The 27,488-nt window shown below is 29.9% G+C and overlaps 1 protein-coding gene across 3 annotated transcripts in view; it reads right to left on the minus strand.

Moving 5' to 3' along the window:
- csw (protein tyrosine phosphatase non-receptor type corkscrew) overlaps positions 1-27,488 on the minus strand; it is a 199,553-nt gene that overhangs the window by 3,487 nt on the left and 168,578 nt on the right. For all 3 annotated transcript variants that reach the window (XM_075302619.1, XM_075302618.1, XM_075302617.1), the window contains 4 exons: positions 22,871-23,050; positions 9,503-9,620; positions 8,572-9,428; positions 8,407-8,497 (listed from right to left, as the gene is read on the minus strand). In XM_075302619.1, the coding sequence (XP_075158734.1) occupies positions 8,407-8,497; positions 8,572-9,428; positions 9,503-9,620; positions 22,871-23,050 (1,246 nt within the window). The remainder of the gene's footprint in view (positions 1-8,406; positions 8,498-8,571; positions 9,429-9,502; positions 9,621-22,870; positions 23,051-27,488) is intronic.

A 27,488-nucleotide genomic window follows, 5' to 3' on the forward strand; every position in this document is an offset into this window, starting at 1 on the left:
AAATTTTCTCAAAATTTTATTTCTATAGAAAAATTTCTCAAAATTTTATTTCTATAGAAAAATTTGCCAACATTTCATTTATATAGAAAATTTTGTCAACTTTATTTCTATAGAAAATTTTATTTCTATAGAAAATTTTGTGAAAATTTTATTTCCATAGAAAATTATTTCAAAATTTTATTTCTATAGAAAATTTTGTCAAAATTTTATTTCTATAGAAAATTTTGTAAAAATTTTATTTCTATGGAAAATTTTGTCAAAATTTTATTTCTATAGAAAATTTTGTAAAATTTTATTTCTATAGAAAATTTTGTCAAAATTTTATTTCTATAGAAAATTTTGTAAAAATTTTATTTCTATGGAAAATTTTGTAAAAATTTTATTTCTATGGAAAATTTTGTCAAAATTTTATTTCTATAGAAAATTTTGTAAAAATTTTATTTCTATAGAAAATTTTGTAAAAATATTATTTCTATAGAAAATTTTGTCAACATTTTATTTCTATAGATAATTTTGTCAAAATTTTATTCGTACAGAAAAATTTGCCAAAATTTTATTCGTATAGAAAATTTTGTGAAAATTTTATTCGTATAGAAAATTTTGCCAAAAGTTTATTTCCATACAAAATTTTGACACAATTTTATTTTTATAGAATATTTTGCAAAGTCTACCAAAACATCAAGAATTCTACCAAACAGTAAAAATCGAACACTTTAGGTAGAATTCTACCAATTGTGGTAACTGTAACCACGGAATTAGTGGAATTATTGAAATTGGTAAAGAGTTTAAATCCTACTGTGTAATGTTGGATATTTGCCAGTGTCTACTCCAAAAGAAATTTGTTAGTAGACACAGCAGAAAACTCTGCTAAAACATTAAAATGTCTGGTGAAAAAAAGGGAAAGCGATCACTGTTTACTCAAATTGGAAATATATTGGGCAACATAAAAAAATAAAAATTTTACAAAAAATTTATATTTGTTCGCGAAATTCTGAAGAACAGAACTATAACCGAAGACAATGGCTGATGCTTTTAGCCGAATTTTTTCTATGATTATGTGAAGTAATTCAAATAATTTTTTAACTGACTGCATAAACAATTTGAATACTTGTTCAATATTTTTTTTCAGAAAATTAAGTTATTAAAAAATTGAAATCAACAAAAAAAAAATTTAAATTTAGTTATATTTGCTTAGTTCGGCTTGAAGTCATGTGAATAAAAACAGATGTTGTTGTTTTTTGAGTTGTATTTTTATATTTAAAATTTTCCAATATTTCGAGACATCTCCGATGCTCGTCTTCAGGGAAATTACTTTAAACAAAAAGAAAAAACATTTAACACATTAACAAAAAAATATATCATTACATGAAAAACACAGATAATTACATTTAAATTTAAAGAACAATGAACTTCTTTACAAGGGAGTATATTTACAACTAAAAGCTAATCTGTCTTTCTATATTTTTGTACAATATTTCTATAAATATGTGCACAATGGTCGGTATCAGTCTTAAAATTCATTCGTCTTTCTGCAGGTACATTTATAATATGTAGCATCTCCGGAGTAAATCTCCTTTTATAATTGGTTTCTTGCGTCAAAATATCTACGTCCTTAAAGTTTGGTTTGTGTCCTGTTAAAGTGCAATGTGCTGCAAGTGCCGTCTTTTGCTCCAAGGGCTTATCAGTGGCTTTCTGATCAGATTTATGCCCTGAGAGTCTAGTTTTTAATTTGGTTTTCGTTGTACCAATATATACTTTTTGGCAAGTATCAGAGTCATTTCCATTGCATTTGATCTTATATACTACGTTTGACTTGTCTTCTTTCTTAATTTTGGATTTTGTCTTGCTGAAGAATTGATTTACTGTATTATGAGTCCTTTGTGCAATTTGAAATTTGTCCTTATTTAGCATGTTAGATGATTTGAATCTTTCCGAGAATTGGGGGACATATGTCAAGGGTTTATAAATTTTGGGTTCAATTTCGTCATGTTTGATATGTTGTTGTTCTTTTACATGTTGTATTAGGTCGTCAATCGTTTTAGGTTAAAAAATATTTGATATTGAAATTACTAATAGAGTTCGATCGATTTCAAGTAAAATTTTTGTACTGATTGGTACTATCAATTTTAAATTTAAAAAAATTTAGGTTAAAAATATTTGATTGTGTAATTAAAAAAACTAATTGAGTTTGCGACCGATAGGTTAAAGTGGCAGCCCGATTAAGATTCAGGCTCACTTAGACTATTCAGTCCATTGTGATAGATCGATATTTGCGATCGATATCAATTAAAATTTTTATGTTTAATTAAATATGTGATTGGTACTAACTATCAATTTCAAGATTCAAGCAATTTCAATTGATACAATTAAGTTTCTAATTGTATCAATAAATTTCGTGATAGAATCAACAAAAACTCTTCTGTATATTATTCACCAATAATAAAATTAATTATAAATGCAATTATTTGTGTTTATAATTTTCGATTTGATTAAAAAATTAAATGATTTATTCCAAATACGCCCCGGAGATGTTTTCTATTCGTTCGAAATTTTGAATCATCGGGAGTGGTTTCCAAATATATATGCAGGACCTGGCAACCCTATGCCTGAGTAGTGCGATTTGATTACCGGCTGATCACTTTTATTCATACATCACTTTTGAAGTTGTTTATTGATCAAATTCTATTCTACGATTGTTTTGTGGATATCACTTTTACGGAAAATTATCGAATTCGCGTTTAAAACGTTTGAATTAACACATAATTTTCCGACTAAAATTGGTGTGGACTCTGCATGTTTTTTGGCCATTGTTTTATGCATTACTTATTGCTGAATTCATAACTGGACCTTGTGTTTTGTTGTTTATTGCCGGTGCTGTGTTGTTCGCTTTGTTGCTGTTGCTGCTGGCTCGACATTGGTGCGCTTTTTTGACTTTTACGTGTTTTTATCATGGCTGGAAACAAGACCTTGAAATGTGGGCAATGTGATGAGCCCATGAATAAATCTGGGAGCGTGATGTGTAAAATTTGTTCCCGCTGGTTTCATGCTAAATGCGTTAAGTTATCCGACAAAGACCTACAGGCCCTAAGTGCCATTAAATCGGGTGCGTTTATTTGCGAAAGCTGTGAGCATAACCTCAACGGCAATAGCCTTCTTGCCACCGTTTGCAGCCTGGAGAAAAAATTCGATGATTTTTTAACCCGATACGATAATTTCTTAGCCAGATATACTGAGGAGCAAGCAACTATTAAGGAAACGTTGGATGGCATTAAAACAGAATTGGCAATTGGCATTAAAGCTGATATGGACTCTATTAAATCCGATATTTCTGAATGTAACAAGAAAATTACATCTTTTGAATCCAAAACATCCGATAAAATCTCTCGACTGGAGGCTGGAGATAATATCTTGCACAGACGTCTCAATCGTGGTGACATTGTCATTAGCGGACTGCCGGATGGCATTGAGAACTTAGAAGCTGTTGTTATTTCGATGGCCGCATTTTTTAAAATTGAAGTCACGAAATATGATATCAACCACATCTGTTATATCAATAATCGAAAGATGATTCTTGTGAAATTCAACAGAGTTCTGGTTCGTGATTCTCTTATGAAGGAGTACTTTAAAAAGCGCTCGTTAAGAGTCTGTGATTGTTTTAATGGCGATGGCAGTGACATTGAGCGAAGGGTGTATTTAAACGACCACTACTCCCCTGCTGCTAGCCACCTTAACATGATTTGCAAACAACTTCTTCGCAAAGGTGTTGTTACCAAGTTTAAAGTTGTAAACGCAGATAAATTAAGAGCTCGATTGTGGTTTGCTGATGGAAAGGATGTTGTGAAGGATGTAAACGAATGTCGACTAATGCTAGAAGCTTGATGACCTATTGAACTTATGAAATTTATGTAAATATATTTCTATTTCTAATATTATTTTTATATTTTCCTTATTAGTAAATTACGTTTGCTTTGGTTGGTGACAGGTTCGTGTTTTATGTAACGGTCAGTATGAAGTTCGAATGAAGTTGGTCGAGAACTTGAATTTCACGATTACATTGCTTTAAAATTTTTTAAAATAATTTTTTAAAATAGTTTTACGGTTTTACTACTTTTACAGATTCATTTTTGATTTTCGATTACTGTGGTTAAATTCGAACTTAATACTTACCTTAAAATGTGATAACTTGCAGATTTTTGTACTGAACATTATCTAAGCATAAAACTAATTTCATTTTTTGCTATATATCATAATGCATGAACTGCTACCAGACTTCTCTAATATCTACTATATATATATGCATATTTATATATCAATAATTTTGATCTCAATAGTTTAAGTGATCAGCGGTTAGAGTATGTATATTTGAGTTATTTGATAAGTTTTTCTGGATTCAAAAAGAATATGAAATTAATTAATTATTGTTACGACTGGCTCCCCGCGTATAAGTTTTTCGATGTATTCTAATCCAAATATTGGTCCAGTTATTAGCACAAATAGCTATATTAAGTCGGTTTTGTATGGTTGTGAGCATAGGCTTAATGTTGCACATTTTAACTGCCAGAGCATTCGGCCTTCGGCCAATATGACTAAATTTGATGAACTTAAGTCTATTATTGGTGGATCTGGGTTGCATGTAGTCGTCTTATCTGAAACTTGGCTTAAACCTATTGTTTCTACGCGTTCTCTCCGTATTGATGGATTTGAATTTTATCGGAATGACCGTGTCGGCAGTAGAGGTGGTGGCGTTGGGATATATGTGTCTTCCGCTCTTAGACACAAGATAATTTTTAAGAGTTCGATTCTGGGTAAATGTGAATCTCTTTTCTTAGAGCTTTTTTCTGGTTCATCTAGGGTTTTGTGCGGTGTCGTTTATTTGCCACCTCCTGGTGATATGTTATCTTTTGAGGAAGTTCATCGTAACCTTTTTTTTAATTATTCCCGCATTATTGCTCTTGGCGATTTCAATTGCAATATGTTTAATACTAATTGTAGAGACTCAGTCCGTTCTGCTTGCCATCGGCTATCTATGTCTGTTTCACACAATTCGAAGCCCACGCATTATGATGTTGTACATGGTACAACGTCATTAATAGATTTTATGCTTGTCACTCCGAATTTGGAAAAGGTTGTGTCTGATCAGGTACAGTGTCCTGCTATATCACACCATGCGCTGATATTTGCGTCGTTTGAATTTGATCTTGATCACTCTGAGGTAATCACATATGTTGAGTTTTATGATTATAGAAATATCGACGTAGTCGGGATGCAAAATTATTTAAATTCCATTGATTCTTCGCCAATTTTCGACTCTACTGATGTTAATGCAAAATGTAGCCTAGTATCTTCACTTATTACAGATCTATGTGCTTTTGTTCCTATTGTCAGACGAACGATTGATTTTAGGTGTGACTCTTGGTTGAATTCTCAAAAGGTTATATTCTATAGATCATTAAGGGATCTATCTTATTCTGCTTTTCAGGCAGACAGGACATCCGCAAAGTGGAGAATCTTTTGCAGGTACAGGAACAAGGCTAAGTCTGTTATGAGAAAGGAGAAGAGAAAGTATTATTTCAGGCGGTTTAATGGTCTCAGTACTGACGGTCTATGGAAAGTGCTTCGGGGAGCAGGATGCGTTGGAGGTGATGGTTTTTCTTTTGACGGGGACTTGGACGAAGTGAACAATTTTTTTGTTAATTGTGCTCCTACGGACTATGTGGAAACATTCGATTTCAATAGTTTTTCTTTTCCCGAAGACGGGTTTTCTTTTAACTGTGTTGGCGTTGAAGATGTTTCAGCGGCCATTCGGAAGATAAAGTCTAGATCGGTTGGAGTCGATAATATCTCAATTCAATTGTTAAATTGTGTTTTTCCCTACATATCAGATGTAATATTGAATCTTTTTAACTCAATTTTGACTACCTCTGTATTTCCTTCGGGCTGGAAAATGGCTCGTGTGGTGCCAATTCCCAAGTTCAAGGTGGTTAATGGGCCGGATGACCTACGACCTATCTCTATTCTCCCTGTCTTATCGAAAATTTGTGAGCATTTGATTAAGGATCAGTTGATTTTTAAGTTTGGGAACAAGATTTTGAGTAGTCAACATGGTTTTCGTAAGGGCCATAGCACCACATCTTTACTATTGCACCTCACTGACTCCATCCGAGGGAATATCAACTCCGCCAATACCTGTGCTCTGGTCTCTATTGATTTGACGAAGGCGTTTAATTCTATTTGTTTTCTAACTTTGATTAAAAAGCTATGCCTTAGATATCATTTTTCCATAACCGCGTGTAGATTTATTCTTTCATATTTGAGTGGAAGGACTCAGTTTGTGGATTTGAATAAAAGAACCTCTTGTATTTTGCCTTTAAATTCGGGTGTTCCCCAGGGCTCGATTCTTGGGCCGCTGCTTTTCCTTTTATATATGGATGATTTGGGGGAATATTTAAGTGGTTGTGCTTGCTCTTTATTTATATATGCTGATGATGTTTTCCTTCTCTTTAACTCTCGTCGCGGGTTTTCTGATGTTTTGGAAAGCAACATTAATTATTGTTTGGGTAGAGTCGCACAATGGTCAAGTGATAATTCTTTTGTTGTAAACCCACAAAAAACGAAAGCATTACTGTTTGGCGGTGATAGTGATGCGATCGATGTCCGTTTGGGGATGGATAGGATTGAATTTGTTAGTCAGATTAAGTGTTTGGGAGTTCTAATTGACCAACATTTAAGTTTTGTTCCTCATATTGAGTTGGTTCTGAATAAATTATATTCTACCTTGCGTCGAATTTATTCATGCAATTTAGTCTTTCCACCTTGGATTCGATACAGACTTGCACATGCGTTATTGTTGCCTGCTATAAGATACGGTCTGGAGATTTTTTCGGGAGTGACTGCTGCCCATTTTCAGCGATTGAAATACGCGATGAATACTATTGTCAGGTTTGTCTTCAATTTAAGAAGAAGAGATCATGTTTCAGAATTTGTGGTGAGGTTCCTTGGTGTATCGTTTTCTCATTATGTTAAGTGTGCCAATTTGCTCTTCTTATATAAAGTTATTCGTAGTGGGGTACCTAGCACTCTATGCGACTATTTTCGATTCTCTCGCTCGACGAGAAATCCTCAGATTGTGATTCCTCGTATCTGTTGTTCTTTATATGAAAAGTCATTTCTTGTGCGGGTCGCTCGTATCTGGAACATGTTGCCTCTTGATTTGAGAATTTTCTCCCATTCAAATAATGCTTTTCGCTTAAAAATGTATCTTTTTTTTCGGGAGCATCAATTTTAAGTTGATATTGATATTCTATAATGCTCTATATTTTTGGTGCTAATAACTGGACACTATCTGTTATTTAGTCTTTTGAATTCGTATTCCCTTACATTATACTTACTTGGCGGGGGCCCTTTATGAGTTACTCATGTAAAAATTGTTATACAATTTTAAATTTACACACTTATTATTTTATGTATCTTTACTTAGGCTATAGTCATGTAATACATTTTTTATTTGGCCTCATTGGCTTTGTATTACGAAATAAATGGAAATTGAAATTGAAATTGAAATTGAAATGTAGTCTAGAACCTTAGAATTGCCATCTTTCTGTGACGAACATAGTCCTATTTGGGATACGAACATCAAAAATAGAATTTCGACTAATCGTTTTTTTTTTTTGCGAAAAAAGTCAAAATGTCGAAATTGATTTTTTGTAATCCTGAAATTCGACTAATCGACTTCGGATATATTTGAAAATTGACTCAAATCGTCTAAACAACTTTTGATGTTACCCCAAAACGACCAAACGTCTATTAACGGTAATGTCAAAAAGTCGACATTGGGTTAAAAGAGGAATATGATGGATATGTAGACGATATGTTGACGATATCATTTGTTTTGACAGTGGTACATATACCCCCAAAATTTTCGTTGATTTCTTTCTAGGGGTATATACAGTCAGCAAAGAAAAAAGTTGTATACCAATATGAGATATATTGTGAAACTATATTGAAAATATGAAGTAAATATATATTTGTTATACCTTAAATCAAAACTTGAGAACCTATCTTTAATTAAAGTTGTAATAAATATATATGTACTTCATATTTTTCATATCCTTACACAATTTATTACCCATTTATCGTATTTCATACGATGAATGGGTAAAATGATTCGGTTTCATGGCAGCTCAAAAATTTTAAAAATTCGAATGTCGATTGTTTCATATTTTAAAATGTCGACTTCTGCAAAGTCTAAAAAAAGTCGAAAAGTTGAAAAATCGATTTTACCAAATTCGAAAACTCGAAACTCGCCTTTTCCAAATTTTGAAAAAGTCGAAATGTCCTAATGTTAACTTTTTGCTGCTAATTACAATTTCCATGTTCTATTACTTTTAAAATATCTAATCAACTTACCATTTCTATCAATCTGATCCAAAATCATATCAATCACAATAAATGTACCAGTACGGCCAATTCCCGCTGAACAATGGACACAAATAGGACCCTGGAAACAAAACATAAATAATTCATTAGATTTGATTTCAATTAATAACATTTTTGCTCATTCCCTCAACTTACCGGTTTATCACCAGCCTGAGTTAGTTGACTCTGTTTGGTATTGACATCTTGCAAAAAATTCAATACACAACCAGGATCAGCTGGAACACCATGATCAGGCCAAACTTGAAAGTGATAATGATATATGCGTCTTTCGGGCTGTTCGCGCCAAGAAAATAGAAATTCTCGCAGCGTATAATCGCTCGTGGAATTCTCTGAGACACATTGAATTTTGGCAGGTCCAAATTGTTTAGATTGTCCCTCATCGGGCCAATATTTGGCACATTTATTTTTACCTCGTTCAAATTCTTTGGTTGTCATCACTATGACCCGGGTATTCTCTTGCCATATCATATTCCAGAAATCTGTTACGGTATTGGCCAAACAACCCTGGGTAGCAATGTAGGTCTTGAACATTTCACGTTCACTCAAATCATTGCTATTCTTCTTGTTGAGGGGTCGTGATGAGCCACCAACACCACCATTTGACCCCGATGCACCGGGACGTTGATGTTGTTGCGATAATCCATTACAATTGCCCATCAAGGCATTATTCGTAAGAGATTCACTACGTTTGTGTTTATTCAAATTATCGGTCTTTTTATTGCACGTAGTACAATTGCTATAGGGCAGAGTTGCTGTCTTAACAGCACACTGGACACAGGTTTTATTAAGCAATTGGCAGTTGGGACAATTTTTTTGAATTTGAGCCGCAGTACAGGCGGGACAGGAAGAGACCATGGCATTGAGGCTTTCTTGTGAAGCATTCATGTTACTCTGTTCACCATCGGTGGGTAAGCGTATGTAATTGGCATTAATATATTCAGCTCCCGATATGCTGTGATCGACATCATTCAATTTGACACGGGTGTGATCATCTGGAGAGGAAAAGGAGGTTTTAATTTTATTTTAATTATAAAACATTAGGTATATGGGGGAGTCAAGTACTTACATGGTAAAATATTTCTGTAACGATTTTTATTACGATTCTCCACTTTATAGCCTTCGTTGCGGGAAAATATATCACGACTGTCCTGTTGTAAAGCTTCAAATTCTTCCCAAAAGCCACCCTAGAAGAGAAAACAAGATGAAAAATAAATAATAATAGAATAATCGGAGGGAAATTTGGATTTGATTCCTTTTTAAGTTTTTAAAAATTTTTAAGACTTATATTTGACACTAATTGACCATCTTTAATGAACATGTGCCTACCAGAAAAATTAGTCCTGAACTCCTCATAAATATACTCTTTGTCTCAGTTTGAAGCACAAGAATATTACTTCATACCGAGATACCTTAACTGTACTAAATGGAAAGAAGACATGAAAAAATTTGAAGATTTCTTAAACGAGCTTTGTCCTACTAAATTTTGTATATTGGGAGATTTGAATGCCCGGATTGGTGTTGAGCAGGTTTTAGATACAGACATGTTACGTGATTTTCCTAATATTGATGTTACAAGATGTTCGAAAGACAAAATTATTAATAGTCAAGGTAGACAATTACTAAATGCGGTAGAGAATGTTGGTGGTATTGTGATCAATGGCAGAATGCCAAATAATACTTCTGGAGATTATAGTTTTTGTGGTAAGATGGGTAATTCAGTAATTGATTATTGCATTTGTTCAAGCAGTTTCTTACAATACATAGATGATTTTAGTATAGGATCCAAACCTTTCTCCGATCATATGCCACTCTGCCTTAAACTAAAAATTCCTACCGGTACGCACATTAACCAACGCCAACCAATGAACACGAAACTACGTTGGAATATGCATCACGTTTATGATTATCAATGTAAACTTAGTAACCTTGCTGAAGTTGACTCAACTTTCACTGATTTGGACCCAGAGGGACAGTTACGTACTCTCGGTATAAAAATAAAGCAGGCATATGCCAGGGATTCGAAAAGATGCTTATTTAAGCCGATACAGAGATGGTTCGATTGGAAGTGTTTTCGATTACGATCAGCTATGCTTAGGAATTTAAAGGTATTTAAAAGAACCCATACGAATGAGAGCAAAATACGTTATTATACTTCCAGATCAAATTTTCTAAAATTATGTAGGGAAAGGAAACTTGAATCGTATAATAATGACTTGGTGAAATTGGATAGTGTCAACTGCAGCAAAGACTGGTGGAGTATAGCTAATACCTTTAAATCCGACCTATTTAAACAAAGGACTGCTCTTTGTAGCAATGACTTTCTTTCATTTTTTGGTTCGATGTTGCTCGAAAGAGATGATTCCAGGATTTTGTGCTGGTGTATGCCGTTTGTTGCGAATGATATCCTTGACGCCCCAATTGGCCATAGCGAACTGTATACAGTTATTAAAGGACTTAAACTTAACAAATGCCCGGGCCAGGATGGCATTCCATATGAATTTTACAAATATGCTCCCGCGAACTTTCTTGATCTACTTTTGCAGTCTTTTAACAATATTTTCCTATCGGAATCAGTGCCAGCATCTTTCACGAAATCTGTTCTGATACCTCTTCATAAGAAAGGTGACCCCAATTTAGTAAATAACTACAGAGGACTCTCTCTTATTGATTCTGTTTGTAAGATTTTCAACGGTATTATATTGAATCGCATACTCGAATGGATTGCAAGATACGATATTTTGAATGAATTCCAATCAGGCTTTCGTAAGGATTATTCAACCATTGATAGCATATTCAACCTCGTTAATATTGTCAAGATTAGGGAATCAGATAGTAAGAGAACATATGCATTTTTTGTTGATTTTTCTTGCGCTTTCGATGTGATACCCAGAAACAGTCTATTTTACAAACTTTCGTGTATGGGCTTATCGACAAAGATAATCAGACTTCTGATGCTTCTATATGAGAAATGCGAGAGTAGAATTTGGGATGGGTGTTCTTTCTCTGACTGTTTCCCAGTACAGACTGGAGTTAAACAGGGCTGTATACTAAGCCCTATTTTGTTCTCTCTATACGTCAATGACCTTCCGTCCATGTTGCCATGTGGCGTGAGTGTTGCAAATGTAGAAATAAAAGTTTTGTTATATGCAGACGATATTGTCCTACTTGCTGATAACTCTGTAGACCTCCAGACGATGATTGATAGCCTCGAAAGGTACTGCTCTCTATGGGATTTAAAGGTTAATCTAACAAAGTCTAAGGTTATGGTCTTTCGCAAGAGCTCCAGAATTGCGTCTAATTTGAATTGGTACTTTGCGAATCAGCGGATAGAAGTGGTTAATTGTTATACTTACCTTGGAGTTGAGCTGACATATAATCTTTCGTTTAGGAAACATGTGAATAGAAAACTCACTGCCTCTAAGATAGCAATAAATTCCACTTGGGGGAAGTATATTAACCACCCAAATATCTCGAAGGAGAATAAAATGAGAATATTTAATGCCTGTACAAAATCGATCATGTGTTATGCCGCACAAATCTGGGGCTTCGAAAAACTGTTAGATGTTGAGAAACTGCTCCGATTTTTTATCAAAAGAATGCTATACCTGCCCAGAAATACTCCGAATTATGTTTTGCATCTAGAGATGGGATGTGCCTCCATGTATGCATCTACTTTAGAGTCACATTTTAGATATATAAATAGGGTTCTGAAACTCGGACATCATAGACTTCCACGTGTTCTTGCTGAGTGGGTTATTGAATTAGATATATATTGGGCTAATGAATGGTCGAATCTATGCCAGCACCTTGACTATGTAGCACCTGACACGTCGGTTCCGATATGTGTGTTTTGGCGGGACATAATGGAAAGGTTTAAGTCCAAAGAATTTGAAAGTTTCTGTATAGATGCGTCCAATTCGCAATTTCACGATCTCTACCCCCAAATGAGTCACAATATCGCTCCAGCGTTATCTACCGTATTTTCATGTCGTGCCACTGGTTTAATTATCCGAGCTAGATGTGGTCTTTTAGATCTGAATGCTAGATGCTTTAAAGATAATACTAATGGATTGTGTTCAATATGTAATATGGGTGCGTCTGAAAACACGATTCACTTTATCGGCGTATGTCCAATATATAGCAATTTAAGAATGCAATTCTTTGGCCAAAATATCCTTACTGAAAATGAAATATATACTATACTAAATGGCACGAATTTTAATGCCTTATATAGATATTTAGAATCATGTATAAAATATAGAACGTTTCTTATAAATGAATTCAACACTTAAAATAATGAAATATTTTGCTTCAAGTTATTATATATAAACAAAATACTAACAAATGTACAATATATAAGCCAATCAGGCAACAGCAACTTTGCTACGCCTATATAGATTTATAATTGTAATTTAATTAATCTTATCATGTGTTTATATGGTACGGAATAAATAAATCTATTAATAAATAATAAATAATAATAATAATAATACTCTTTGTCTCAGACTCATTTCCTGAGCTGATTTAGACATGACAGTCCGTCAGCTACTGTCAGTGACAAATTTGCCATTTTTTTCAAGCAATGCGCATTATTAGTTTTTTTTTCAATTTTGTATCAATTTTTAATTTGTAAGTTTAAGCGTCAAATACCTTTAAAATTAAGGATTTAATCTGAGCTTTAAAATATAATCGTATTTAAGTGTCCTTTACTAGGTTAGGTTAAAGTGGCAGCCCGATTAAGATTCAGGCTCACTTAGACTATTCAGTCCATTGTGATAACTACTATGTTTGTGACAAATTTGTCATTTTTTCAAGCGATGGAAATTGTTTATTTTTTTTTTTTTGTTTTTAATTTTGTACCAATTTTGAATTTGTAAATTTGGCTTCATATTTCTTTAAAATTAAGGATTTAATCTGAGCTTTAAACTATAATCGTATTTAAGTGTCCTCTACTATGTTTGTGACAAATTTGCCATTTTTTCAAGTGATGCACATTTTTATACCCTCCACCATAGAATGGGGGTATATTAACTTTGTCATTCCGTTTGTAACACATCGAAATATTGCTCTAAGACCCCATAAAGTATATATATTCTGGGTCGTGGTGAAATTCTGAGTCGATCTGAGCAAGTCCGTCCGTCCGTCTGTCTGTTGAAATCACGCTAACTTCCGAACGAAACAAGCTATCGACTTGAAACTTGGCACAAGTAGTTGTTATTGATGTAGGTCGGATGGTATTGCAAATGGGCCATATCGGTCCACTTTTACGTATAGCCCCCATATAAACGGACCCCCAAATTTGGCATGTGATTGCTCTAAGACAAGCAAATTTCATCCGATCCGGCTGAAATTTGGTACATGGTGTTACTATATGGTCTCTAACAACCATGCAAAAATTGGTCCATATCGGTATACTTTTACGTATAGCCCCCATACAAACGGACCCCCAAATTTGGCTTGCGATTGCTCTAAGAGAGCCAAATTTCATCCGATCCGGCTGAAATTTGGTACATGATGTTGGTATATGGTCTCTAACAACCATGCAAAAATTGGTCCACATCGGTCCATAATTATATATAGCCCCCATATAAACCGATCCCCCGATTTGGCTTGCGGAGCCTCTAAGAGAAGCAAATTTCATCCGATCCGGCTGAAATTTGGTACATGGTGTTGGTATATGTTCTCTAATGACCATGCAAAAATTGGTCCACATCGACCTATAATTATATATAGCCCCCATATAAGCCGATCCCCAGATTAGACCTCCGGAGCCTCTTAGAGGAGCAAAATTCATCCGATCCGGTTAAAATTTAGTACGTGGTGTTAGTATATGGTCTTTAACAACCATGCAAGAATTGGTCCATATCGGTCCATAATTATATATAGCCCCCATATAAATCGATCCCTAGATTTGTCCTCCGGAGCCTCTTGGAGGAGTAAAATTCATCCGATCCGGTTGAATTTTGGAACATGGTGTTAGAATGTGGTCTCTAACAAACACGCTAGAATTGGTCCATATCGGTCCATAATTATATATAGCCCCCATATAAACCGTTCCCCAGATTTGATCTCCGGATCCTCTTGGAGGAGCAAAATTCATCCGATCCGGTTGAAATTTGCAACGTGGTGTTAGTATAAGGCCTCTAATAACCATGCCAAAATTGGTCCATATCGGTCTATAGTTATATATAGCCGATCCCCAATCGCACAAAAATTGGTCCATATCGGTTTATAATCATGGTTGCCACTCGAGCCAAAAATAATCTACCAAAATTTTATTTTTATAGAAAACATTGTCAAAATGTTATTTCTATAGAAAATTTTGTCAAAATTTTATTTCTATAGAAAATTTTGTCAAAATTTTACTTCTATAGAAAATGTTGTCAAAATTTTACTTCTATAGAAAATGTTGTCAAAAATTTATTTTGTCAAAATTTTATTTCTATAGAAACTTTAAACTTAATTATATACGTATTTAATCGGCCCTTTTGTAGTTTAATATATACCACGTATGGACTATATGGTATATATTACGTTGTTAGGAAGTTTTATGACACCTTGCCATCGGCTTCAGTAGACGTTTCTACGCAATCCATGGTGGAGGGTACATAAGCTTCGGCCTGGCCGAACTTAGGGCCGTATATACTTGTTTTTTTTTTTTTTCCTTAAATTTGTTACCAATTTTGAATTTTTAAATTTTGGTCTCAAATCCCTTTAAAATTAAGGATTTAATGTGAGCTGTAAAATATAGTCGGATTAAGCGTCCAATACTATGTTTGTGACAAATTTGCCATTTTTTCAGGCGATGCACAATTTTAGTTTTTTTTTTTGCAATTTTGTATCAATTTTGAATTTGAAAATTTTTACCTCATATCCCTTTAAAATTAAGGATATAATCTGAGCTTTACAGTATAATCGGATTTAAGCGTCCAATACTATGCCTGCGACAAAATTGTCATTTTTTTCAAGCAATGTTTGCGACAAATTTGCCATTTTTTCAAGTGATACACATTTTTAGCTTTTTTTCAATTATGTGCCAATTTCGAATTTGTAAATTTTGGGTTCATATCCCCTTAAAATGAAGGATTTAATCTGAGCTTTAAAATATAATCGGATTTAAGCGTCCAATACTGTATGTAAAAATTTGCCATTTTTTCAAGCGATGCACATTTTTAGTTTTTTTTTTTTTTGTTTGTTTTTAATTTTGTATCAATTTTTAATTTGTAAATTTTAGCCCCAATTACCTTTAAAATTAAGGATTTAATCTGAGCTTTAAAATATAATTGTATTTAAGTGTCCCCTACTAGTTTGTGATAAATTTGCCATTTTTTCAAGTGATGCACATTTTTAGTTTTTTTTTTCAATTTTGTACCAATTTTGAATTTTTAAAATTTGGTCTCAAATCCTTTTAAAATTAAGGATTTAATCTGAGCTTTAAAATATAGTCGGATTTAAGCGTCCAATACTATGTTTGCGACAAATTTGCCATTTTTCAAGCGATGCAAATTTTTATTTTTTTTCCAATTTTTTTACCAATTTTGAATTTGTAAATTTTGACCTCAAATCCCTTTCAAATTAAGGATTTAATCTGATCTTTAAAATTTAATCGGATTTAAGCGCCCAATACCGTATGTGACAAATTTGCCAATTTTGAATTTGTACATTTTGACCTCAAATCCCTTTAAAATTAAGAATTTCATCTGAGGTTTAAAATATAATCGGATTTAAGCGTCCAATACTAAGTCTGCGACAAATTTGCCATTTTTTCACATTTTTAGTTTTTTTTGCTTCAATTTTGTACCAATTTCGTTTTTATAAATTTTAGCATAAAATCCCTTTAAAATTAAGGATTTAATCGGCGCTTTAAAATATAATCGTATTTAAGTGTCCTCTACTATGTTTGTGCCAATTTTCCCAATTTTTCAAGTGATGCACATTTTTAGTTTTTTTTTTTTAATTTTGTATCAATTTTTGAATTTGTAAATTTTAGCCTCAATTACCTTTAAAATTAAGGATTTAATCAGCGCTTTAAAATATAATCGAATTTAAGTGTCTTCTACTATATTTGTGAAGACATTTTCTGTCTCATACCACAAAGTTTTTATATACCGCCTAAAAGTATGCTAAGAAAATTTGAAGGTTGAAGGTACGGAATGTTGGTAAATAAAATTATTGAATGGTTGGCTTAATTTCGATCTACATTGACCAAGTCTTTTTATAATTCTGTATAAAACAGATCTTGATTTTGCTTTATAAAAAAAGTGTGCAAATGTTGTGCCACCTTTTTTTTTTAATTAGTGAGCCACTTTTTATTGCAAATCTTGTTTGGCGCTTTTTAGTACAGTGCGGCAATGGCATATACTGATAAAATAAATTCCTTATCTTGTATTTTTGTAAATTTTGATCCCAAATCTTTATTAGATTACGGTGATTTAAAATACAATCGAGTTTAAGGTGGGTACCATGTTCGCTTTTTCCACCAAAACTCTAAATTAAAAATCTAAAAATATATACATGGATGATTATATGTTTTATCAAATCTTGTCAAAATTTGGATGGAAAACTGTTAAAGCATTGATTGTGTAGCATTTCATCTTTTCAAACCAATAATATTTTTGGTTCTTAAATAGGCTTTGGGTAAAATTTTAAAAGCCATTTTACAATTTGTTGTTCGCTAGATCCTGAAGTACAAGAAAATAACAGCATAAACCAGCTATTGTTTCCAACAGACTTTGTTCTATAAGTGCAAGAGCTCCCCCTAGAACCTGTATATGACGATTGGCACGATACCAATCACTTTAATGACATAACCTAGCAAGCACATCCTTTCCCACTTTACCATTGCATGCTAATATTTATTCTAACTCAAAATTAGAACTTAGTTTTGTAGCCTTAAAGTTTTTAAGTATTTTCCACTTTGCTAAAATATTGCTGCCAAACGACTATAAATGTTTCGATGTGTCAATGGCAAACGTTTCATATGTACGTCATTGCCATTTCTATATGAACAAAAGTTGTTTGAAATCTTTGCAACGTAAATGCATATGCCAAGAGGCTTTTACCTAAAAAGGTTAAGACTACTCTCCAAACAAACAATTAACGTCGTTGCTATAAATGAGTGATGGCCCCAAATGAAAAAAAAAACACAAAACAAAAGGAGAAACTGAAAATAATACTTAAATGGATGACAAGTCAATATCTACAAATACACTGAAAATAATGTAGACGTAAAAGCAATCAATTCGTATCCTTAATAGATATTGAAATTAAAACAAAACAAGTATATACGGCCGTAAGTTCGGCCAGGCCGAAGCTTATGTACCCTCCACCATGGATTGCGTAGAAATTTCTACTGAAGACTGTCATCCATAATCGAATTACGCCGCCGATGTCAAGGTATCCTAAAACTTCCTAACATCGTCTTCTAAATTACAAGGTTGTCCATACGTGGTATATATTAAACTAAAAAAAGGCCGATTAAATACGTATATAACTCAGTTTGACAAAATTTTCTATAGAAATAAAGTTTTGACAAAATTTTCTATAGAAATAAAATTTTGACAAAATTTTCTATAGAAATAGAATTTGAACAAAATTTTCTACAGAAATAGAATTTGAACAAAATTTTCTATAAAAATAAAAATTGGACAAAATTTTCTATAGAAATAAAATTTTGACAAATTTTTCTATAAAAATAAACTTTTGACAAAAAATAAAATTTTGACAAAATTTTCTATAAAAATAAAATTTGGACAAAATTTTCTATAGAAATAAAATTTTGACAAAATTTTCTATAGAAATAGAATTTGGACAAATTTTTCTATAGAAATAAAATTTTGACAAAATTTTCTATAGAAATAAAATTTTGACAAAATTTTCTATAGAAATAAAATTTTGACAAAATTTTCTATAGAAATAAAATTTTGACAAAATTTTCTATAGAAATAAAATTTTGACAAAATTTTCTATAGAAATAAAATTTTGACAAAATTTTCTATAGAAATAAAATTTGGACAAAATTTTCTATAGAAATAAAATTTTGACAAAATTTTCTATAGAAATAAAATTTGGACAAAATTTTCTATAAAAATAAAATTTGGACAAAATTTTCTATAGAAATAAAATTTGGACAAAATTTTCTATAAAATTAAAATTTTGACAAAATGTTCTATAGAAATAAAATTTTGACAAAATTTTCTACAGAAATAAAATTTTCACAAAATTTTCTATAGAAATAAAATTTTGACAAAATTTTCTATAGAAATAAAATTTTGACAAAATTTTCTATAGAAATAAAATTTTGACACAATTTTCTATAGAAATAAAATTTGGACAAAATTTTCTATAGAAATAAAATTTTAACAAAATTTTCTATAAAAATAAAATTTTGACAAAATGTTATATAGAAATAAAATTTTGACAAAGTTTTCTATAGAAATAAAATTTTGACAAAATTTTCTATAGAAATAAAATTTTGACAAAATTTTCTATAAAAATAAAATTTTGACAAAATGTTATATAGAAATAAAATTTTGACAAAGTTTTCTATAGAAATAAAATTTTGACAAAATTTTCTATAGAAATAAAATTTTGACAAAATTTTCTATAGAAATAAAATTTTGACAAAATTTTCTATAGAAATAAAATTTTACATAATTTTCTATAGAAATAAAATTTGGACAAAATTTTCTATACAAATAAAATTTGGAGAAATTTTTCTATAGAAATAAAATTTGGACAAAATGTTTTATAGAAATAAAATTTTGACAAAATTTTCTATAGAAATGGTAGATTATCTTTGGCTCGAGTGGCAACCATATGGATCAATGAACCGATATGGACCAATTTTTGTGTGATTGGGGATCGCTTATATAAAACTATAGACCGATATGGACCAATTTTGGCATGGTTGTTAGAGACCATATTCTAACACCACGTACCAAATTTCAACCGGATCGGATGAATTTTGCTCCTCCAAGAGGCTCCGGAGATCAAATCTGGGGAACGGTTTATATGGGGGCTATATATAATTATGGACCGATATGGACCTATTCTCGCTTGGTTGTTAGAGACCATATACTAACATCACGTACTAAATTTCAACCGGATCGGATGAATTTCGCTCCTCCAAGAGGCTCCGGAGGACCGATGGACCGATGTTGACCAATTTTTTTATGGTTGTTAGAGACCACATGCTAACACCACGTTCCAAATTTCAGCCGGATCGGATGAATTTTGCTCCTCTAAAAGACTACGGAGGTCAAATCTGAGGATATGGGGGCTATACGTAAAAGTGGACCGATATGGCCCATTTGCAATACCATGCGACCTAGCTTTTTTAGTTTGGAAGTTAGCGTGATTTCAACTGACGGACGGACGGACATGCTTAGATCGGCTCAGGATTTCACCACGACCCGGAATATATATACTTTATGGGGCCTTAGAGCAATATTTCGATGTATTACAAACGGAATGACAAAGTCAATATACCCCCCATCCTATGGTGGAGGGTATAAAAATCGACTATTCGACTGTTCCACACTGTGGAACAGTGTATTATAAGTTAGTTTGCTACACCCAGAAGGAGACGGGATAGACACATGGTGTCTTGGGCAATAATGCTCAGGGTGGGTCCCTGTGTCGATCTTGCCATGTCCGTCTGTCCGTCCGTCGGTCTGTGAACACATTTTTGTGATCAAAGTCAATGTCGTAATTTTAGTCCAATCGAGTTCAAATTTGGCACAAGTATGTGTTTTTGGTCCGAATAAAACTATTGATTTTCGAAATCGGTTCAGATTTAGATATAACTCACATATACATCCTTCGCCCGATATGCACTTATATGGGGCCAGAGCCAGAGTTTTAGCGGTTTTTTTTTCAACTTTGTTTTTCCCAAATAGTATACAGATTGATCGAATTACTAATTTTCTTGTCGGGTATATAGTACACTGTAAAAAAATATTGACCTAAAATTTAATATTATAATATTAGGCCCTGCAATTTACACAATATTATTGATAAATTTCTTTAAAATAAAGAAATTTTAATTAAAAGAAAATTCATAAGATTTTCTTTAAAAATTTGTTTGTGTTCCTTGTCCTAAGGATCTTTGAAATTGGTGCCCCTCTGTTAAATTGGTATGTCTTTGGAGTAAGATAATATTTCCTTAAAGTAAAGAAAACCATTTTTCATATAAAAAATAATCTTCAAAGTAACTGAGATATTGAATCTTTGAATTACTAATAACAACAGCTTCAAAAATAGACGAATACTTATTTTGAGGATTTTGCATCATTGAATTCGTTTTTTTTAAATTAATATAACGTACTTTCCTTTAAAGTATCTGTTATAATTTGGATTATTAACCTGTCATTTTTTTGAACATGAGTAACTTTTTTGATATATGTATGAACAAAAAAATCGATAAATGAGATCTGTATCCTAATTTTAAATTTATATAATTTTATTTCTATAGAAAATTTTGTCAAAATTTTCGTTCTATAGAAAATTTTCTCAAAATTTTATTTCTATAGAAAATTTTCTCAAACTTTTATTCTATAAAATATTTTGTCAAAATTTCATTTCTATAGAAAATTTTCTTAAAATTTTATTTCTATAGAAAATTTTGTCAAAATTTTATTTCTGTAAAAAATTTTGTCAACATTTATTTCTATAGAAAAATTTTGTCAAAATTTTATTTCTGTAAAAAAAAAATTTGCCAAAATTTTATTTCTATAGAAAATTTTGTCAAAATTTTATTTCTATAGAAAATTTTGTCAAAAATTTATTTCTTTAGAAGATTTTGTCAAAATTTTATTTTTATAGAAAATTTTCTCAAAATTTTATTTCTTTAGAATATCTATAGAAAAAAAAAATCTACCATTTTTGGCAGAATTCTACAAACTGTGGCAGCCTTGATTGTGCATCTGCCGTTAACGTTAAATATCATATATTTATGCGTTTCCTAATACTTTATGACAAAAAAAATCTGTTCATGTTATATAGCTTTTAAGTTTGTTCATGTTACGGAGTAGTTAGTGTAAGAAAAAGCGCGTTCACGGTGTTTACGTTACTGCGAGTACACTGTACACTGAAAAAAGGTTACTCGGTTCCAAAGATTTTCTCTTTATACTAATGATTTTGGTATTGATTCTTAGCCAAAGAAGCCGAGAATTCAAGTACGGATACTTTTAAGACAAAATTTTCTTTTAAATTGGGTTTCACGTTCTTGATTCTAGGAAGAAAATTTTAATTTTTCGTTTTTATTTTCTTCATTTTCAAAGTCAAAGTGGAAATCGATATTTCGATGCGTTACAAACGAAATGAAAATCTTATTTTATACCCACACTCAAAAAAGTTTACTTGGATGATTTTGACCTTCCCTTTACGATTTTGGTATTGATACGGAGCCAAAGATGAGGTTTCCTTAAAATAAAGAAATTTTTTAGCGACCTATTTAGCTTTAAATCTAGGACCAATAAAATTAAAATTTGAATACAGATCTCATTTATCAAATTTTTATTATCTTTTCCCGGTTTATTAATGAAGGTACTCACCTACAAACAAATGCCAGTTTAAAAATCCAAATTATAACAGATACTTCAAAGTAAAATTTTTGCTTTTCTTTATTCAAAAAAAAAAAAAAAACTTTAAACCAAAGACGCTAAATCCTCAAAATAAGTCTTATCCCATATTTGAAGCGTTTTATCTTAAATCTAAAGTTTCAATATTTCAGTTAATTTAAGGACAATTCCTTTAAATCAAACATGTGTTTCTTTACTTTAAAGAAAATTAGCCTTAGTTCAAAGACATGAGACTTTAACGGAAGGACGAAAATTTACAAAATTTGTGTAATAAATTTAATGAAAAAAAAAATTTTAAGCAAAGATTGTAAACTTTATTTTAATTAAAAATTGTCCTTAATATTTTGTAAATTTCGCATCCTAAAATTAGAGTGGCGTAATCTTTAATATCACGCAAATAATTTTTTCAGTGCATCATTCTATGATGGTGGGTATAAAAATTAAAGCAATGATTTCAATGAGATTTTAAGGCAATTTTTTCAGTGTATATAACATAAGTATAAAAATATTAAAACAATTGAAAACATACGAGAAAAAAATTATATTCACAAAAGGAAACGTCGTAGTTATTATCCAAATACCATTTCCCGTCACCCTTTGCTCCCTACCTTTTAACCCCAAACACACAATTACAACGACCAGTTAGTCTCAAACAGACATCGATACGAACAACTTAAAGTCATTTAAAATAATTTCCATTATTTTAACTTTTTTTCGCCAATGTGTAAAGTATTTATTTTACAAAGTTCTAATGCATAAAAAACCATAAATTTCGAATAAACTGAACTATTTGTTTGCCCCACCCCTAGTCGCTGAATAATAAATTTTATTGGAAAATATAAATTTCTTACCTTAACCAATTGTTCTACACGGGCATTAATGCCAGCCGCAGTGATGCGTGTAGCATTAAATGGTTGCCGTAGATGGACAACCGTACCGCATGTCTCCACCATTGGATTACGTTTGTAGTGTTCAATTAATTCCGAGAGAGTATTGAATGGTTCACCTCCACCAACATCATATTTGTTATCCTGGAAGGAATATATTGATTAGGATTAATATTTTGGGAATCAAAAAGAAAAATCAAATAAATAAAATAAAAATTAAGAATTTTCTGGCCATAGCATAACACATACTTCAGGTGAAAATTTTATTTATTTTCTGGGAAACGAAATTTTAGATCTACGAAGTTTTCTTTTATTGTTAAATCGACTATCGACATTTTCGTTTACCTTTCTCTGAAGGCATATTCGTTTATGTTTAATAAGAGTTTTGGATTCATCAAAAACTATTTTTTTATATTCTCTTTGCCAAAATTTTATTTCTATAGAAATTTTTGATAAAATTTCATTTCTATGGAAAATGTTGGCAAAATTTTATTTCTATAGAAAATTTTGTCAAAATTTTATTTCTATAGAAAATTTTGTCAAAATTTTATTTCTATAGAAAATTTTGTCAAAATATCACTTCTATAGAATTTTTTTCTAAAATTTTGTTAAAATTTTATTGCTACAGAAAATTTTGTCAAAATTTTATTGCTACAGAAATGTTTGTCCAAATTTTATTGCTACAGAAAATTTTGTCAAAATTTTATATCTATAGAAAGTTTTGTCGAAATTTTATATCTTGTAGAATTTTGTCAAAAATTTTATTTCTATAGATTTTTTTTTTTTTTTTTAATTTTATTTCCATAATTGTTTTTTTTAACTTAATTCTATAGAATTTTTTAATTTTTATCAAAATTTTGTTTCTATAGAAAATTTTATCAAAATCTTATTTCTATAGATTTTTTTAAAATCTTTTTTCTATACAAAATTTTGTCAAAATTTTATTTCTACAGAAAATGTTATCAAAATTTTATTTCTATAGAAAATTTTGTCAAAATTTTATTTCTATAGAAAATTTTGCCAAAATTTAATTTGTAGAGAAAATTTTGTCAAAATTTTACTTGTATAGACAATTTTGTCAAAATTTTATTTGTAGAGAAAATTTTGTCAAAATTTTACTTGTATAGAAAATTTTGTCAAAATTGAATTTCTATAGAAAATTTTGTCAAAACATTATTTCTATAGAATTTTTTTTATAGAAAATTTTGGCAAAATTTTATTTCTATAAAAAATTTTGTCAAAATTGTATATCTTGGAGAATTTTGTCAAAAATTTTATTTCTATAGAAAATTTTGTCAACATTTTGTTTCTATATATTTTTTGTAGCTTAATTCTATAGAAATTTTCTTAAAAATTTTATCAAAATTTTGTTTCTATAGTAAATTTTATTAAAATTTTATTTCTATAGATTTTTGTTTTTGTAAATCTTATTTCTATAGAAAATTTTGTCAAAATTGTATTTCTATAGAAAATTGTGTCAAAATTTTATTGCTACAGAAAATTTTGTCAAAATTTTATTGCTACAGAAAATTTTGTCAAAATTTTATTGCTATAGAAAATTTTGTCAAAAATTTTATTTCTATAGAAAATTTTGTCAAAATTATATTTCTATAGAAAATTTTGTTAAAATTATATTTCTATAGAAAATTTTGTCAAATATATATCTCTATTGTTTTTTAACTTATTTCTATAGACATTTTTTTTAAAAATTTTATCAAAATTTTATTTCTATAGAAAACTTTGTCAAAATTTCATTTGTATAGAAAATTTTGTCAAAATTTTATTTTTATAGAAAATTTTGTTAAAATTTTATTTCTAAAGAATATTTTGTCAATTTTTTTCTTTTTTTTTTTTGTAAATCTTATTTCTATAGAAAATTTTGTCACAATTTTATTTCTATAGAAAATTTTGTATAAATTATATTTCTATAGAAAATTTTGTCAAAATTATATTTCTATAGAATATTTTGTTAAAATTATATTTCTATAGAAAATTTTTTCAAAAATTTTATTTCTATAGAAAATTTTGTCAAATATATATCTCTATTGTTTTTTTAACTTATTTCTATAGAAGGTTTTTTAAAAATTTTATCAAAATTTTGTTTCTATAGAAAACTTTATCAAAATTTCATTTCTATAGAGAATTTTGCCAAAATTTTGTTTCTATAGAAAATTTTGTCAATATTGTATTTCTATAAAAAATGTTGTCAAAATTTTATTTGTATTGGAAATGTTTGTCAAAATTTTATTTGTATAGAAAATTTTGCAAAAATTTTATTTCTAAAGAATATGTTGTCAATTTTTTTCTATAGATGATTTTTATCAAAATTTTATTTCTTTAGAAAATTTTACCAAAATTTTATTTCTATAGATTTTTTTAAAAACTTATTTCTATAGAAAATTTTGTCAAAATTGTATTTCTATAGAAAATTTTATCAAAATTGTATTTCTGCAGAAAATTTTGTCAACATTTTTTTTCTATAGAAAATTTGGCAAAATTTTATTTCTAGAAAATTTTGTCAAAATTGAATTTCTATAGAAAATTTTGTCAAAATATTATTTCTATAGAAAATTTTGGCAAAATTGTAAATCTATAGAAAATTTTGTCAAAATTTTATTGCTATAGAATATTTTGTCAAAATTGTATATCTTGGAGAATTTTGTCAAAAATTTTATTTCAATAGAAAATTTTGTCAAAATATTATTTCTATAGAAAATTTTGGCAAAATTGTAAATCTATAGAAAATTTTGTCAAAATTTTATTGCTATAGAATATTTTGTCAAAATTGTATATCTTGGAGAATTTTGTCAAAAATTTTATTTCAATAGAAAATTTTGTCAAAATTTTGTTTAAATTATATTTCTATAGAAAATTTTGTTAAAATTATATCTCTATAGAAAATTTTGTTAAAATTATATCTCTATAGAAAATTTTGTCAAAATTATATTTCTATTGTTTTTTTAACTTATTTCTATAGAAAGTTTTTTTTTACAAATTTTTTCAAAATTTTATTTCTATAGAAAACTCTGTCAAAATTTCATTTCTATAGAACACTTTGTCAAAATTTTATTTCTATAGAAAATTTTGTCAAAATTGAATTTTCTGTAGAAAATTTTGGCAAAATTGTAAATCTATAGAAAATTTTGTTAAAATTTTATTGCTATAGAATATTTTGTCAAAATTGTATATCTTGGAGAATTATATTTCTATTGTTTTTTTAACTTATTTCTATAGAAAGTTTTTTTTTACAAATTTTTTCAAAATTTTATTTCTATAGAAAACTCTGTCAAAATTTCATTTCTATAGAACACTTTGTCAAAATTTTATTTCTATAGAAAATTTTGTCAAAATTGAATTTTCTGTAGAAAATTTTGGCAAAATTGTAAATCTATAGAAAATTTTGTTAAAATTTTATTGCTATAGAATATTTTGTCAAAATTGTATATCTTGGAGAATTTTGTCAAAAATTTTATTTTAATAGAAAATGTCAAAATTTTATTTCTATAGTTTTTTTTTAACTTAAATCTATAGAAATTTTTTTAAAAATTTCTATACAATTAAGTTTCTATAGAAAATTATGTCAAAATTGAATTTCTATAGAAAATTATTTCAAAATATTATTTCTATAGAAAATGTGTCAAAATTTTATTTCTATAGAAAATTTTGTCAAAATTTTATTTCTATAGAAAATGTTGTCAAAATTTTATTTCTATAGAAAATTTTATGAAAATTGTATTTCTATAGAAAATTTTGTTAAAATTTTACTTCTATAGAAAATTGTGTCACAATTTTATTTCTTTAGAATATGCCAGATACCAATCTACACAAGCCTACCTACCCATATGTTTCATCGCTGTGGGTAATTCGAATTTCCATAGCCTTTAGTCTATATCTGGCGGGCATGAAATGATTCATTTTGGGTCTGACTTCTATTTATTCGGAATTAACGTTTCTACAGATTCCGGACTAGTCTCATTTCTTACAGGGATACTTCTTAATTTGCATATAATTATAAGAATTTTGTTCTTAGATTTTTTGTTTCTTTTTCAATGAAATTAATTACTTTTAAAGCACACATTTAAAATGCTCTCACTCATCGTGCCAGGGCTATTAAGTAATGATTTCTGTTCTGTTAAGTATTTGCAAAATTAAACAAAACTAATGAACAAAAAAAAATTTGCAAAAATCCATTGATGGTACATGAATATTTTATTGAAAAGAATGAGATGTGGGGATAGTGTTCATGAGGTAGTTACCCTTTGGCATAAATCGTGATTTTTAAGATCTCTTAGAAAATCTCAGATTCAGATTTAGTAATTGCTTTAATGAGGTTGGTACGATAACTTTATAGTCCCATCACCTGATGCTAACATAGAGTATTGTCAGAGCAACTTTAAAGTTCTGCATTATCGAAAACATCTACTGGCCATTAGCGTATCTAGACAATTTTCACAATACAATAATAATATAGTGGAAAATCGTAAATAGGTTTCCAAATTCTTTTGGGGGCTAAGTCCTCCCCCACACAGAAAAAAAGTAAAGTGTTTTATAGCAAGAATGAACTACCTCGAATTAAATTATA

This window comes from Haematobia irritans, chromosome 3 (genome assembly GCF_050003625.1).
Source record: "Haematobia irritans isolate KBUSLIRL chromosome 3, ASM5000362v1, whole genome shotgun sequence".
Taxonomy (NCBI): domain Eukaryota; kingdom Metazoa; phylum Arthropoda; class Insecta; order Diptera; family Muscidae; genus Haematobia; species Haematobia irritans.